This window comes from Protopterus annectens, chromosome 2.part1 (assembly GCF_019279795.1).
Source record: "Protopterus annectens isolate FY-2018-M chromosome 2.part1, PAN1.0, whole genome shotgun sequence".
Taxonomy (NCBI): domain Eukaryota; kingdom Metazoa; phylum Chordata; order Ceratodontiformes; family Protopteridae; genus Protopterus; species Protopterus annectens.
Window position 1 is genome coordinate 12,580,526 of NC_056729.1, and position 15,345 is coordinate 12,595,870.

The 15,345-nt window shown below is 41.4% G+C and overlaps 1 protein-coding gene across 1 annotated transcript in view; it reads right to left on the reverse strand.

Annotated features, from left to right (window-relative positions):
• Nucleotides 1-15,057, reverse strand: part of CTNNA2 (catenin alpha 2) — a 3,890,250-nt gene extending 3,875,193 nt beyond the window's left edge. Inside the window, exon 1 of the mRNA XM_044061988.1 lies at nucleotides 15,025-15,057. Within this exon, the coding sequence (XP_043917923.1) occupies nucleotides 15,025-15,042 (18 nt within the window). The 5' untranslated portion in view covers nucleotides 15,043-15,057. The remainder of the gene's footprint in view (nucleotides 1-15,024) is intronic.
• Nucleotides 15,058-15,345: the final 288 nt, after the last annotated feature.

Genomic DNA, 15,345 nt, shown 5'->3' on the forward strand with positions numbered 1-15,345 from the left:
TGTAAAATGCACTGATCATCTCATCTGGCTTCAACATCTGCTAAATCTATGCTGCAGTTTCCTGTCTTTTTCCAAGACTGAAGCATCCCTGCTAAGAAACGAGAAATGATATAAACACTTGAATACTAAAACCTGGGTTCCCTGAAGAGAATTCAGGCAGAATAGCAATATACAAGCAAAAATAATGATTTATCTCAGACCATGAGCTTTGTTCTCTACATTTTAAATGATTTGCTACTGCTGCAAAAAATGACTCCATCTTAAGCTGCCGTGCAGTATTCTTCTGCATACGTGTTGAACACTTGCTAAAGTTTATTAAAATATTAAATGTGAGACTTTTCAAAGTCCTGCTGAAGTCACTTAGGAAGAGCTACTATGCTCTAACACACACACACACACACACACACACACACACACACACACACACACACACACACACACACACACACACACACACACACACACACTAGCTCTCTCTCTGTCCTATAAGCTAGATGACAGGCAAGACAAAAGCAGTGAAACACTGGGGGCAAAAGCAATAAAGCAATCCTAGCAAAATCATTAGATCATATTTAACTGCATCCATAAAGGCTACAAATGAAACTGAAAAGAGAAGTGCCCTGTTTAGGGAATAATCGTTCCAGCTATGCTTCAATACTGATGAAGGCCAAGCTGTCAAGAGGTGCAGAGTCTTGTTAATTACTACAGTGAACTACAGCTACAGTTCTGGGTTTTGTTATACATCTGCAAAGCATGCCACTCATCTGAAACTCGCCATCTGCCTGAATGCTGTCATCCAATGACATGCATTCTTAATGCAGATGTTCATTACAACCAAATCCCTAAATGCACTACAAATCACAAGTCAGCCTGTTAAGCATGTACTAGCTTAAAACATGCTACTGTATACACCTGGAAATTTTTACAGCCTGGTGCATGAGACCAACAGTCCCTTTTTCACCTATACCAAGATAACCAAGCATTATGCATGGTATTGATATTACTACACTCCCAGAAGTATTGTGAGACACAAAATGTTTCCAGTTATATAACAAAATGGTTTAATAACACTACAACAGTTTGCAGACTGGTGTTCAGTGTATGCCATGTTGGAATGATATCCCTTAGATATTTAAAATGAGTAAAGACAGGAAGTTATGAAAAGTCTTTGTCAAATTTCTGGAAAGACATGTAGTACAGCATAAAGATTAAAGCGTATGAGCTGTTAATGGTCTTGGGATGGTAGTCAAAGAAATTTGTTGTGCATGTGCAGGAAAGCCAGATGGCACAACTTGGAATTCGGATAATACTAGTTACGCATGTATATCTTATGAATATTAACAGCTCTGAATCAAAGAAGATGGAATAAACAGCACATCTCTCAAGGTAAGCAATTAAACTTGACTGTCATGGCAGCAAGCTGTAATCCCTTGCAGGATCATAGCTATAAGACTGGTAACAGTACACTAATGGCAGAGATCCTATGTACTGAAAGGAACAATAACCTGGCAAGACTGCTGTACTGGGGATTTTGCAAAGATTACAATATTGAAGTATCTGAGAAGCATTGGAAACATGAGCCACAAAGCATTATTGAGAATGATGTTTATATCACATGGCATCACCCATTACCAACAGTTAAAAAAAAAAAAACAGACGCAAGAAAACCAGATATAGTCATTTGTGATGCCCGTGCACTGGCCCAGTAATCAAGGAACCTCAATCCTCACCACTAACACCAGTGAGTGGTGTCCACATTGGGAGGACAAATAGTACACACACAATAAAGTACAATTTCCCTTAAGAGCACACAGAGATCACAGTCAGTCTGGGGCTGGTTTCTCCCTTTCTCTCCAGATCCCCAATAAGACTCCCCACTGGCACAGCTATAGGGTTCAGATCTCAGCTGAGTAGTCAAGCCAAACCTCCAGCACCCTTCCTGTCCAACCAGTGCTTCGTGTCCCTGCTCAAGTAGCTGACTCTGTACATGTACTTTCCAAATCATCTGACTGTTTTAACTATAATGCTGTAAAGAATTGTTTGTTTAAATTTTTTAAGCTAACACCTGAAACTTATAGGAAAAAGTTTTGTGAGCATAGACGTAAGGCAGATGAAAGTGTGCATGCATATGTTGCTGAACTGAGCACTTATTTTCATAGGTGGATGAGTGGATGTCAAGTCACCACTTTTGAAGGGCTGGCAGACATTTTGGTGAGGGAACAAGCCCTTAGCACTTTGCCTGAGGACATGAGGATCTGGTCAACTGATAGACAATGTGTTACTGTAGATGAGCTGGGGAAGAATGGGGACCTATACCTAGCAAGCAGGGCAACCCTGCACAGGAAAGGGACCCCAGTACTGCTCATGGGTCTATGGGAACCCATGTTGGCAGTCCAGACTGCCCCAACAGAATCTACCAGTAGCAGGGGAAGCCACTAGTCCAGGTACATGGCCAGAATAAATGTTTTGAATGCAACCAGTGGGGCCATGTGGCAATATAGATGTCCATGGAGACAAGGTAGGGAACAAAAGGTGAGGGAGCCCTTAAGGGGGAAAGGCAAAATGCCAACAGTAGGTTGTCTTGAGACAACAGGGATACCAAACTGCCATCCTGCAGATGTCCTGATAGGGGAGGATTTGGATGAGGCAGTACCATGTGTTAATGCAGTTACACAAAGTCAGGCCTGGAGACAAGCATGTGGGTCTGGTAGCCTGGGGGAGACTCAGACAGACTGTACACTTGCAGCCAGGACTGGTGAGTTGGTTACTTCAGGGAGGCAGCCAGGACTGGTAAGGTGGTTACTTCAGGGAGGGAGCTACCTGGTAGCATTGAGACTGAAGGTGGGCCACAGCTGCTTGTGGGTACTGATGGTTCCTTGGACAGAGTGACTGAAAAGGAAGAGGTGAGTAGTAGTCCCAGGCTGACAGCTGAGACAGGCTCAGCTCTCAGACCCTACATTACAAGGCCTGAGGCAGGTAGCTAGTGAGGCACTTGATTCTCAAGGGAAGGGGAATCTGTATACTGGGACAAAGGGTTACCGTATAGAGAGTGGACCCCTGGGGGAGGGCTAGAAGGTAAGAGGAATACAGCAGTTAGTAGTGCCTAGAGCCTACTGTCTGGTGCTTCTAGCCATAGCCCATGATATTCCCTTTGCAGGTCATATGGCATAAAAAGTACAGAGAGACATATTATGCAGAACCTCTATTGCCTGGGATTTCCAGAGATGTAACAGGGTACTGCAGGACCTGTGAGCAGTGTCAAAAGGTAGACAATGTGAGAGCTCCTTTGATGCCTTTGCCTGTGATTGAGAAGCCATTTCAGAGGGTAGCTATTGATATCGTGGGACCTCTGAGTATCCAAACTTCCACAGGAAAAACGTATATCCTAGTGGTAGTAGATTATGCTACAAGATACCCTGAGGCAGTGGCTCTGTCCTCCATTGAGGCAGAAAAGGTTTCAAATGCTTTGTTAGAGATTTTAAGCAGGGTAGATTTCCCAAAAGAAATACTGACCGACAGAGATGCCAATTTCATGTCAGACCTGATGGCTTGTCTGTGGAAGTACTGTGGAGTGAAGCACCTGAAGACCACCCCTACCATCCCCAGACAAATGGCCTTGTTGAGAGGTTAAACTCTACACTCAAGTCCATGCTACAGGCATTTGCAGACCAGTTTAAGAGGGCTTGGGACAAATATTTGCTCCATCTGTTTGATTACAGACAGGTTTCCCAGGAATTTACAGGTTTTTCATCCTTTGAGTTGTTGTATGGGCACAGGGTGAGTGGGGCCTCTAGATTTAATTTGTGATGAGTGGGAATGTGAGTGTGAATCTCACAAGGAGTCTGTTGTGGCATATGTCCTAAACCTCAAGACCTGGCTCAGGGAACTCATGGGCTTGGCCCAGGAGAACCTGGCAGAAGCCCAACAGCAGAAAAAGTCTGGTATGACAGGAATGCTCGAGCTAGAGAGTTTGCTGTAGGGCAGCAGGTAATGGTTCTCATTCCTGTCAGACACAACAAGCTGCAAGCAACTTGGGAGGGACCCTGCAAGGTGGTAAGGAAGGTTAGTGATGTTAAGTACATGGTGGAACTGCTAGGCAGGAGCACAAATCGTAGCAATGATAACATGATAAAACCTTACCATGATAGGGAGGCCATTGTGCTGAGTATTTGTAGTGGACTGCAGGAGGAGTCTGAGGAGTCTGAGGGAGATCTGGTGACTGATCTCCTCAGAGAGGCTTGGACTGACAACCTCAGTGGAAGGGATAGGAATATCCCAGCAGCTATCTCCTACCCAGGTTCAAGAAATCCAAGCAGTGTTGCAGGAGTTTGGGGACATGTTCAGTGGGAAACCAGTGTGTACCCACCTGGTGCAGCACCAGGTGGATACAGGACCCCAAAGACCTATTAGGCAGGCCCCTTATAGGGTGCTTGAGAGAGTCAAACAGACTCTGAGGGAGGGGATACAGGAAATGTTGGAACTATGGGTAATTCAAGAGTCCAACAGTCCCTGGCCCTCTCCAGTGATGCTGGTGCCAAAGAAGGATGGAAAGCACCAGGTTATGTGTGGACTACAGGAAATTAAATAGTCACACAGAGTCAGATGCTTACCCTATGGCTAGGACAGATGAGGCCCTAGAGCAGCTGGGTGGGGCTACGTATCTTACCACCATTGATCTTACCAAGGGTTACTGGCAGGTGCACTTGACTCCCTGTGGTAGACAGAGGTCAGCCTTTGTGACTCCCCTTGGGATACCCCTTGGATGAAAAATGCCCCAGCAACTTTCTAGAGGCTGGCAGCTCATATCCTAGCAGGAGGGTTTGGCATTGCTTACCTAGATGATATTGCTATCTACAGCCATTCCTGGCAAGAGCATCTTCAACATGTCAGAGAGGTGCTGGTCAGATTACAGAGGGTGCAGGATTGACAATTAAGTCAAGCAAATATCAGGTGGGTATGGCAGACGTCTCCTACCTAGGACACAGAGTGTGGAGTGGTGAGATCAGGCCAGAACCTACAAAAGTGAAAGCCATTCAGGCATGGCCTGCACTTGTTATCAAAAAGCAGGTGAGGGCATTCTTAGGAATAGCTGGGTAATACAGAAAGTTCAACCCCAGTTATAGTACCATAGCTGCTCCCTAGGTCATACCTGACAAGGAAAAACAGACCACATAAGGTAGTGTGGACCACAGCATGTGAGCAGGCATTCCAGAATCTTTGGGAGTACCCCCTGTGTTAGCCAGTCCAGATTACAGTAAAGAATTTGTTATGCAGGTGGATGCTTCGAACCATGTGGTGGGGGCTGTACTTTGCCAGATTTCTTCAGAGGGAGAAGAGGACCCAGTGGTTTATCTGAGTCATAGGCTCCAACCCAGGAAGGAATGCTATGCAGGTGTAGAAAAGGAATATCTAGCCATAGTGTGGGTACTGCAGAAACATCAGCCTTATTTGTATGGAAGGAAATTCACTGTAGTTACAGACCACAATCCCCTAACATGGTTACATTGAGCCAGCCAGCAAAATGTCAAGTTGGTAAGATGGATCCTGAGGTTGCACCCATATATGTCAGTGCAGCACCACAGTGGGGTTAGCAATGCCAGTGCAGATGGGCTCTCAAGACAGGGAATGGGGTATGGTATACTCAGACAGACCTACCTCTCTTAAGCAACGTTTCTCAGGGGGGGAGGAGATATGTGAAGGCTGCCAGCCTAGCTAGCTAGAATTTTGTAAACAATTCTATGTCATTGTAAATATTAATATAATCCACAGGATTGGTTTACAAATGTAAAGATAACTATATGTTATTATTAAACTATATGTTGTACTGAGCTTCAAAAATGTAACCACAGTGCTCTCTGATGGAAGAAAACTGATAAGACAAGCATTGTATGGCCGTTTGATCTCAAGCTGGGAGACAGGATGTCTGGGCCAGGAAATTCTTTCTATTGTCTTGCTTTAAGAGATAATTACTAAGGTTTTACATGTATAATGTCCTTTATGGCTGTGGCTTCCTAGCCCAGGTGCAGCTTACTAAGAAATGTAAAGTTTGAGTTTCTGTGAGCCTGGGAAACTAACTCAGAACCGTTAAGAATGATGTAATCTGAAATGACTCAGCAGTACTGTGTTATCAATTTAAGACTTTCCCAGAGAGAAAGAGAGAGTATTTTGGATTTTTGTCTGAACATGAAAACATCAACTCACCAGCACTTGCTTGCTGTGTAAAGTAAGACATTTATTTAGAACAGTGATTTCTCTTAGAGGTAGATAGAAATGGCCAGATTACTCTAGCTGTTTTCTATATTTATGTCGGACTATTCTACAGTATTACTTTAAAGCATTTCCTGTGATTTCTGAACTCTGTAATGTTATTGTGTTGAAGTAATAAGTATTGTCTTGTGTTTTATTATTTATTATTAAATATTTTTAAACCTTTCAACTGTGGCTGTTTTGTGTAGAGATAATGTAAGCTCTTAGCGTATACTGCATGTATTCGGTGATCCTGTCCAAGCCACTCCAATAGCTTTAGCCCTGGGTCACACTTACTATTTGGCTAGTAGTAATATTACACAGTGAAATTGTTCACCCTTTGGGAAGGGCCTTAATAGTAGCTAATAAGAGTAGTTGGTGGCAGTGATTACTACCTTACAGCCTGGCAGGAGGGGGCATAGCTGGAGAACTTGTGCCAGCCTTTCCCAGGAGTGTCTGTGTGTTTGTATATAAACCAAATTTCAAACTCTGTGTGTCAGCTACTTGGGCAGGGACACGAGGCACTGTTTGGACAGAGAGGGTACTGGAGGTTTTGGCTTGACTACTCAGCTGAGATCTGAACCCTATAGCTGTGCCGGTGGGAAGTCTTATTGGGGATCTAGAGAGAATGGGAGAACCCAGCTCCAGACTGACTGATCTCTGTGTGCTCTTAAGGGAAATTGTACTCTACTCTGTGTGTACATGTTATCCTCCCAATATGGACGCCCCACACTGGTGTTAGTGGTGAGGATTGAGGCTCCTTGATTACTGGGCCAGTGCACAGGCTTGTCATATTAATTGTTTGGCAGTGATGGGATATCCACATCAAGTATTAATTGTTTGATTGTGGTGAGTTAGCCGCATCCCATACTAATTGGCTAGTAGTGGTGTGGATAGTGAATTCTTGTAGCTTGTGCACAGTGATCACTGCAGGTGTTTTTGTGCTCTAAATCAGCTATGCAGTGAATATTCAGAGTTCAGAATACAATCTTTTTATTTATTTTCTTAGCTTAGTTAGTCAGAAAGAGCAGGCAAGCATGTCAGCAGAGTAGTATGGCAAGCTGAGATGTGCCAGGATAAGGGACTGGTGCATGAAAACCTAACCAAGACAGACATGATTGCAGCTTTGGTCACAGCTGCATCAGAAAACAGCAATCAGGAGGATGATCAGACTGGCCGTGGAGATGTACGACATTCAGAGAATGGACAGCTCAACCTTTCTGCAGAGAACTTAAAATTCCATCTGGAGCTAAAGAGACGAGTTGGAGGCCAGGTGTTTGGAAATGGAAGCTGTGGAGAAAGAGAGGCAGAGGCAGCATGAAAAGGAGATGCTGTTTGCCACGGAGGTAATGGGGAAGGGAGTAACTGGACCCCAGAAGCACAAAAGGTCAGTAAATTCTTTCACAGTTTACAGAGGGGGATAATTTTGATAGTTTTATTCACGTTTGAGAGGGTATGTAAACAGTATGATGTTGACCAAAGGCTCTGGGTATGGTTCCTGACCCCCTTACTCCATGGTAAAGCTGTAGTCCATGAAAAGAAGACAAATGTTGCATTGGTCACTGAAATTGCGACAACTAGTAATTACAGTGTCTTGTATACAGTCAGTCAAAGTCATAAAATACAAGGATTTGCAGGCAGAAACAAAGGCAATACAGAAGAAGGATACAGAGACAGTTCCAATAGTAATAGGAGCAACGGGTCTCATAAAAAAGAATTTGCAGTCTTATTTAAGTATGCTATTGATGCATGTAACTCTGCATGAAATTCAAAAGTCAGTTCTAGGCATGTTGTAGATGCTGTGAACAGCACATCTGGCTAACATCAAAGACTGAAACAATATTAATTTCATGAACTTTAATTATACTTTTATTTAGGAATAGGGTCCATTCCAGTCATGGAACTAGAAATGTAAAAGACTATGAGAAATTAAACCAATATGACAAAGATATGCAAATACTGTAAACTAGCTGAGGCAGGAGGGCAGTGCTGTACAGAGTGGAAGAGCATGTGGCTAGATACCACGCTGGGGCAGGTATTGCAGCTCTGTACAGAGTGGCAGAGTACATGACTAGATACCACGCTGGGGCAGGTATTGCAGCTCTGTATAGAGTGGCAGAGTATGTTGCTAGATACCATGCTGGGGCAGGTATTGCAGCTCTGTACAGAGTGGCAGAGTACATGGCTAGATACCACGCTGGGGCAGGTATTGCAGCTCTGTACAGAGTGGCAGAGTATGTGGCTAGATACCACGCTGGGGCAGGTATTGCAGCTCTGTACAGAGTGGCAGAGTATGTGGCTAGATACCACGCTGGGGCAGGTATTGCAGCTCTGTACAGAGTGGCAGAGTATGTAGCTAGATACCACGCTGGGGCAGGTATTGCAGCTCTGTACAGAGTGGCAGAGTATGTGGCTAGATACCATTGTCCTACAACCACAGGATCATAGTTAATGGGCTGGAGTGGCCAGATGTAAATGATCATAACTATTAGCTTAAAGTGGGATGGAATGGGGTATGAAGGATAGAAGGAAAAGGGGGAACAGCAATCAGAGGGAAGCACAAGGTGGCAGGTGAGAAGGTAGGATAAATTCAATTTCTTGTGCAGATACAGCCTTTATCTTTATGAAGACAGAAGAGATAAGGATATGGTAAGCAAGGGCAAAATAAGGATGACTTGACTGTACAGGATAGTTTGTGAGGCCAGGAAGACAGACATGGAAAAGGTACAGGGTGGACTTCCACAGACAAAGCTGAGGTAATAAAGAATGGGTGCATGCATACAGATGGTGGACAAATGGTTAAGGAGATGCTTGGGAACACACAGGCATGAAACACCACGATGGTGAAACACTATACACACATAAGGGTAGGGGAAGGCCCACACTGGACATTGTACATTTCCTGATCATTTCCTGATCAATATAGCTTTCAAACTCTTACTTCCAGAATCAGTGACAATGCCAAAAAAAAAATAAAAAAATCAGAGGCACTTTTTAAATATTGTGTGGGGAACTGACAAAGGGTGGGATGGCACAGCAGCCTAGAAGGCAATCTACCAAGAATCATCATCAAGAGATGGTTCCTGGGAGGTGATAGCACTTGCTGGGTCTCCCTCCAGTGGCATAGCGACTGAGGGCCACTGCTGTAGCAAATCTGCTGCAGATGATCTTGAATGAGGTTGAAACCCTGGACTCCCCTATAGTCCACCTCCTCCACAACCATCTGCTGAACTGTAATTCATTCACAGGGATTAAGCTATGGCCATCCACCAGAGAGGAATCTTCACCATCCCTACTGAAGAATCCACATCTCCAGGTTCTGAACACCATTAGCCATAATACAGACAAGGATCAATGGACCCGCTTGGGCCTCCTCTTCAAGTGCAGAACTTTCTGGAGGAGACAAAATTAGAAACTTGATACAAATGTCACATGCCACTAAAATGCATTTTACTTTTCACTGCATTCCCTAACTTTGAAAGCACAGAATGTTGATCACCGAATATGAACTTAGAACACAGCTGTTAATACTGTTGCTGATTCAAGCTTCTGAGCACGCTCAGCATCAAATGCCTTTAGAGAATGGGCAAAATGCACATTAAACCCTGACTGGGGAATGAGCATTCTACAGTAGGGTGTTAATGTATAGATAATACCACAGAAAAATGAGTCTGCCACCTTACATGCAGCATTCCAAGCTGCCATGGTGCTCGGACTGTAATGAAACTAAAGACTACCATTATTTTACATTTGCTAAGTGACGCTTTTGCTGTTTGAGTATAAAATTAAAACAAACAGAAATTTTAAAAAAATATATAAATGTGTGCGCTTATGTCTCTCTCTGCGAGTGTAAGCATGCATGAAAGTGAGAGTGAGATCAATCAAGACATTATTTTATGCTCGGTAAGAGGTGCTTTTGCTGTTTAGCAGGTGTAAAATTAAAAGAAATATTGACAAAAAGAAAAGTGTATGCGTCTGTATGTTTGTTACTGCTTGTAGTATATGCATGCTTGCATGCATGAAAGTGGAAGGGTACGTTTGTGTGCGTGTGTAGGTGACAGAGTGAAAGGGTGAGAGACAGAGATCGATTGAGCAGTGGCAGTAGCAGCAGTTAAAATTAAGAGGTATGTATATCACCTGTGGCATTGGGCCTCTGACCACTCCTGGGTGTTCATTATTTACACAACAACACACAACTTGTTGGGCATTATTGCTTGCTTAGAAAATGGTCAAACTAGAACTTTACATCTGCACGTACATGGTAAAGCAATAACGGGTTCTAATTTCTGCATAAACTCATGTAAAAAAATACATTTATTTATCTGCCTTTATTGGCAGATAAATAAAAGTGGTCAAAGCCCATTTTCAGCAGAGGGCCAGTGAGAAAAGCTCCAACAAATACATTTAAGATACTTATGACAAAACAAAATCTTTACAAAGATATATTACACAGATGGCTCTTAAGACTCGTAGATACCAAAAGCTAATTGATCTGTAGTGACACTATACAAAGATACAGCAGGTATTTATTCTGTGGTGGCATTATAAATGATATTAAATTCTAAGCATAAAACATTTAGTATGTAAACAGTTCAATGTGCAATATATGAGAGACACTCGTTATGACTTATAATACATGGGTAAGCAGAGTTACAGTATAGATGTTAGGAATAAACATAACTGAGTTAAGGAGTGTGAAACATTAGTAAGTAGGCAGTAATTAAAGCTAGAAGAGAAGGAGAGGCATTATAGATGCGGAGTCAAGACAGCGGGTCTAAGAGTATTAGGGTACCTACCGATATAAAACCTGGTTAGAGGAGAGTGGTGCAGAGTGTTTGAAGGAGATAGATACAGTGAGAAGGTCAGAAAGAAATGGAAAGTGTGGACTAAGGTAGTCAGAAAATTGAGGAGTGATAGATCGGTTTGTTTTGTAGATGAGGATATAAGGGGATGGCACTTATGAGCTGACAAAGAAAATGGAGGTACTAGGTGAAGAGCAGGTGCAGGATCATGTGTGGTTTAGGTGTTTTATTAAGGGCTTGAAAAACAAACCAAGCAGAAACTTTGCAGTGTGGATGGTGTGAAGTTCACTCCTTGAAATATGTTGTGTACCTAGTTCACTAATAAAATTCAAGCTTTAAAATACTTACTACAAAATAATAAAATATTAGGTAGTGCACAAATACACAAACAAGTGATTCTAGCTAAGCAGAATGAAAAGCATTAAAGACATTCATTAATTTTTATATAATCAGGTTATTTGGAGCAAGCGAGTGGTTACAGAGGGTGGTTCTGCTAAGACCAATAAAAACATTAAACTCATTATTTTAGCCAAGTCCCCCCTTCCCCGTTAACACCATAGTGTAAACTGAGACTGTGCTACCTTAGAACTGAAACTTAAAAGCTACAGACAAATTAAAATATGTAATATAAGAACAGCTTATTAAGGCTAACCTACTAATCCAAACTTTATTAATTATGAAACCAACTCACTATCAAAATGACTAAGTAACAGAAAACTGAATGTCAGCCACTTTGACTTAGAAATCAAATTATACAAACATATAAGGGTAGCAGAAAGCCTCTGCTAGGCATTTTGCATTATCTTATCAGTATAGCGTTCAAGGATTTCAAGCTCTTACCTCGAGAACCAATGACAATGCCAAAAATAATCGGATAAAGACCCCAAATCAGGGACACTTTTTAAATATTGGTACTGTTAGCTTGTAGAGTTCACAAAATAAAAGGGTGTCAGATAACATGCATTTTTTCGAGGAAAAAAATGCTGCAACTATGATGATTCTCGTTGTTTATTTAATATTATCTACCACCTTTTTTATCAAAGATCACTGACATTTAGAATCAAAGGTCTGTTCTAAAATCAGGAACAGTTGAGAGGTATGCTGATCAATAACAGTAACAGACATCATTTTCAGATAAAATTAAAATCATAAAACTGAACATGTAAAGTAGGGAAGTGGGGAGAGCCAGATCGAGGAGAGAGAGAGAATTGTTTTGCCCTCAACTTAGACTTGAAGGGTAACAGATTGGGAAGCAGCACTGGATAAGCTATTCATGTCTCTGTTCTGTTAAACATTTTATAGTACTCAGCCATTAGCTGGCCTCCAGCTTCAGACTGATAGGTCTCATGACCTGATTTTGATGAGGTCTGCAGGGATGGTGCTCAGGGTTTGTTTGGACTTTAATTCACCATTGACCAGGAACGTTCATCCCATGCAGCTACCAAAGACACCCTCCCACCAAGAAATGTTCTATCACAGTTTATATGTCATTCCACCATGTCAGTCTGGCAAAGAGAATACAATTATAATTCTCCCTACTCCCTGGCATACAGGCCCTATTTATTACCCAGCAGACCCATGTTTGATTAGTGGCCTTGGGGGCTAAAGGATTTTACAGGGATGTGACAGAAATGAAGAGATGTTGGCTGAGTGCTTCTCCATGGGATGAAGTCAAGAGACATGTACATGTATGCATTCTGACTAATGAATCACTGGTGGAGATACAAGGCCTTTCAGAAGCCACCTTTTCATCAAGGGGCAGGGCATGTATCCAACAGCATACAACTGCTACATTCCTGGACTGACAAACTGAAGCTCTGTGCTTCAAGAATAATTGCAAAGTGGCTCAAACAGCATATAATTTCAGATGAATTCTTGCAAGATATATATTAATATCTACACCAAACTTAGCTCATAAAACAATAAGCAATAAATATTACTTTTGTGCATTGATGACAATCCTAATGTGAGTACCCTAACCTTGCAACTACCTGTTTATACTATTTCTGCTTTGTGTAATATGCGGTGTACTCTTAATAGCTACATGATTTGTTATACTGTACTGTTTTCATATAAATTTCTTAATTGTATTGTGGAGTTTTTCGCCCCGGGCCTCTGACATTTGTTGACCGGGATGGTCCGGCTGAGCAGTTGCCCTTTTTCAGCAAATAAATAAATAAAGATAAGAAGGTATAGCCATAATCGTGAAAATGCAATTTCATCAACAACAAGCAGAATCAACACAGAAAGGTAAAAGGGTCTGAAGGTTTGCTAATAAAAAATTGGATAAAGCTAGCTCTCTCATCCTAGTCTGGCTGTCTGTACCTACCCACTGAACACACAAAAAAATGTAATGTATGTTTGGTTAATTTCAGACTTTCTGGTCAGCTAATTAATATGCTGAATGGCATCACTGCTTGGCAAATGTTTGGTGTTTTAATCAAGGTTTCTCCTATAACTTCTAAGAGTTATTACGGATACAGATTATCTCATTACCTATAAACCCAGATAAGCATTTAGCAGCATCAGTAAGTATAATGGCTGCTGGCAGCCAGTTGCTTTATAATGCACCCACTGGGAAAAGGATACCTGAATGCATATGTATTCATCACCCTATGTTTGTCATCAGCAGAATATAATACTCACTCACCATCAAGAAATTTAATGCCATAAAGCTTATATCACTACTAAAAGTTGTGAACTGAAACCTCAAACTACCTCTCAAAAAACAGGTTACTTGACTGATTTACACTAAACTGGCCATAAATATTGCATTTAGCTTTGCTATTGTAGCCTAGGGTATGGCTGAAGAGAGTCCATGGACTGCCCACTTAACCAATTAACAAAGGATACAATTTAAACTGCAATACATTACTACTGATAATACACCACTCAATTGCAGGGACACCTTTACAGGAATACAGAATTCTTTGTCCAACTAGAAGAGCTACAACTAAAGCAATTGTGCACCCATATAAAAACGTATGAAACAGTTAATGTTGCAAATAATGGCAGATTTACTACAAAGAAAACACAAACAAAAGACAGCCACATGCCTTTCTGTTAACAGGACACAAAGTAGGGCAATGAGGGATATTACTATGTCCTGGAATATTACGTCAAACACAAATTATTTGCAGATCAATTACAGACATAAACTGCTACTGCAATTACAGTAATCCTGTCATGGAGTATTACATCAAACACCAGCTATTTGCAGTTCAAGCACAGAAAAGTTATTTTGTCAAGCTCACTGCAGCCTCTTTCCCCAAGGTGCAATAACCTCAGTGATTATTAGTAAATGGGGTGCAGGGACAAATACCCCAGCCGGGTAGTGTGGGAACATTCCAACAAACTTTTTTACCAAGTTTTTTTCAGTTGTTTGGTCACAACCATAAGGTCTTTATATCTAATGCAGCTTGCTTTATTGTGGATCAATATTTATATGAAATAACGCATTTTATTGCATTACAAAAATCCAGTGACTCTAGTGAAATAGAAACTGCAATTTACACTGAAAAGAAATAAAAAATTTGAAAGAAAACTAAGTATAACACAGCTACATCTAAAAAGCATGATACCTTTTAAAAGTCAGAAATGCACAACTGTAGGTCAGTTAAAAAATGTGAAAAGGTTTTGTGCACCCTGTTAATCCGAAGCTATATTTTATGAAGTATTGTGTGACATGCACCCTTAGGAAAGCAATACATGCAGCTCAGTGTAAAATATCAAGTTTAATATTGGGAAACTGGTAGAATGATAGCTGGCAGAATTAAAACTGTACCAATGCAGTCACACAAGAGAGAAAAAAATTACTGTTTTAAATGCATTCTGTTGACATTAATGAAATGGGATGGGAGTGCAGCAAAGAACTATTCCTGTTGAGAGTATAAAAAGCAAACCTTACTGGATGCTTACAGGTCCACTGGGCTCACTGACGGATTTTCAAAGAAAGCAAAGAACACTAAATACTCACATGTTCCTCCAAATGCATTAGTACTGAATTTGTGTTATATAAACAATTTGTAATAGACTGTGTTTTTAATAGTCAAATGAAGTTGAGTGATGAAATGCTTTAGTAATAAAAGTATGTCTGCATCTTCAAAACCAATTTGCTGCATTTTAAATCCATTCCATTTGTTTCTGATAGCTCACTAAAGTAAGGTGAGTTGTCATTTAGAAAGTAAAATTACACTTTTTATCAAAAACTGTTTTTAGTAGCTGTTAATATTGAGGCGCTGCACTGCCAATATTTGGCGTCTGCATTACTAACTCCTCTTCTCAGCTCCTCCGGTAC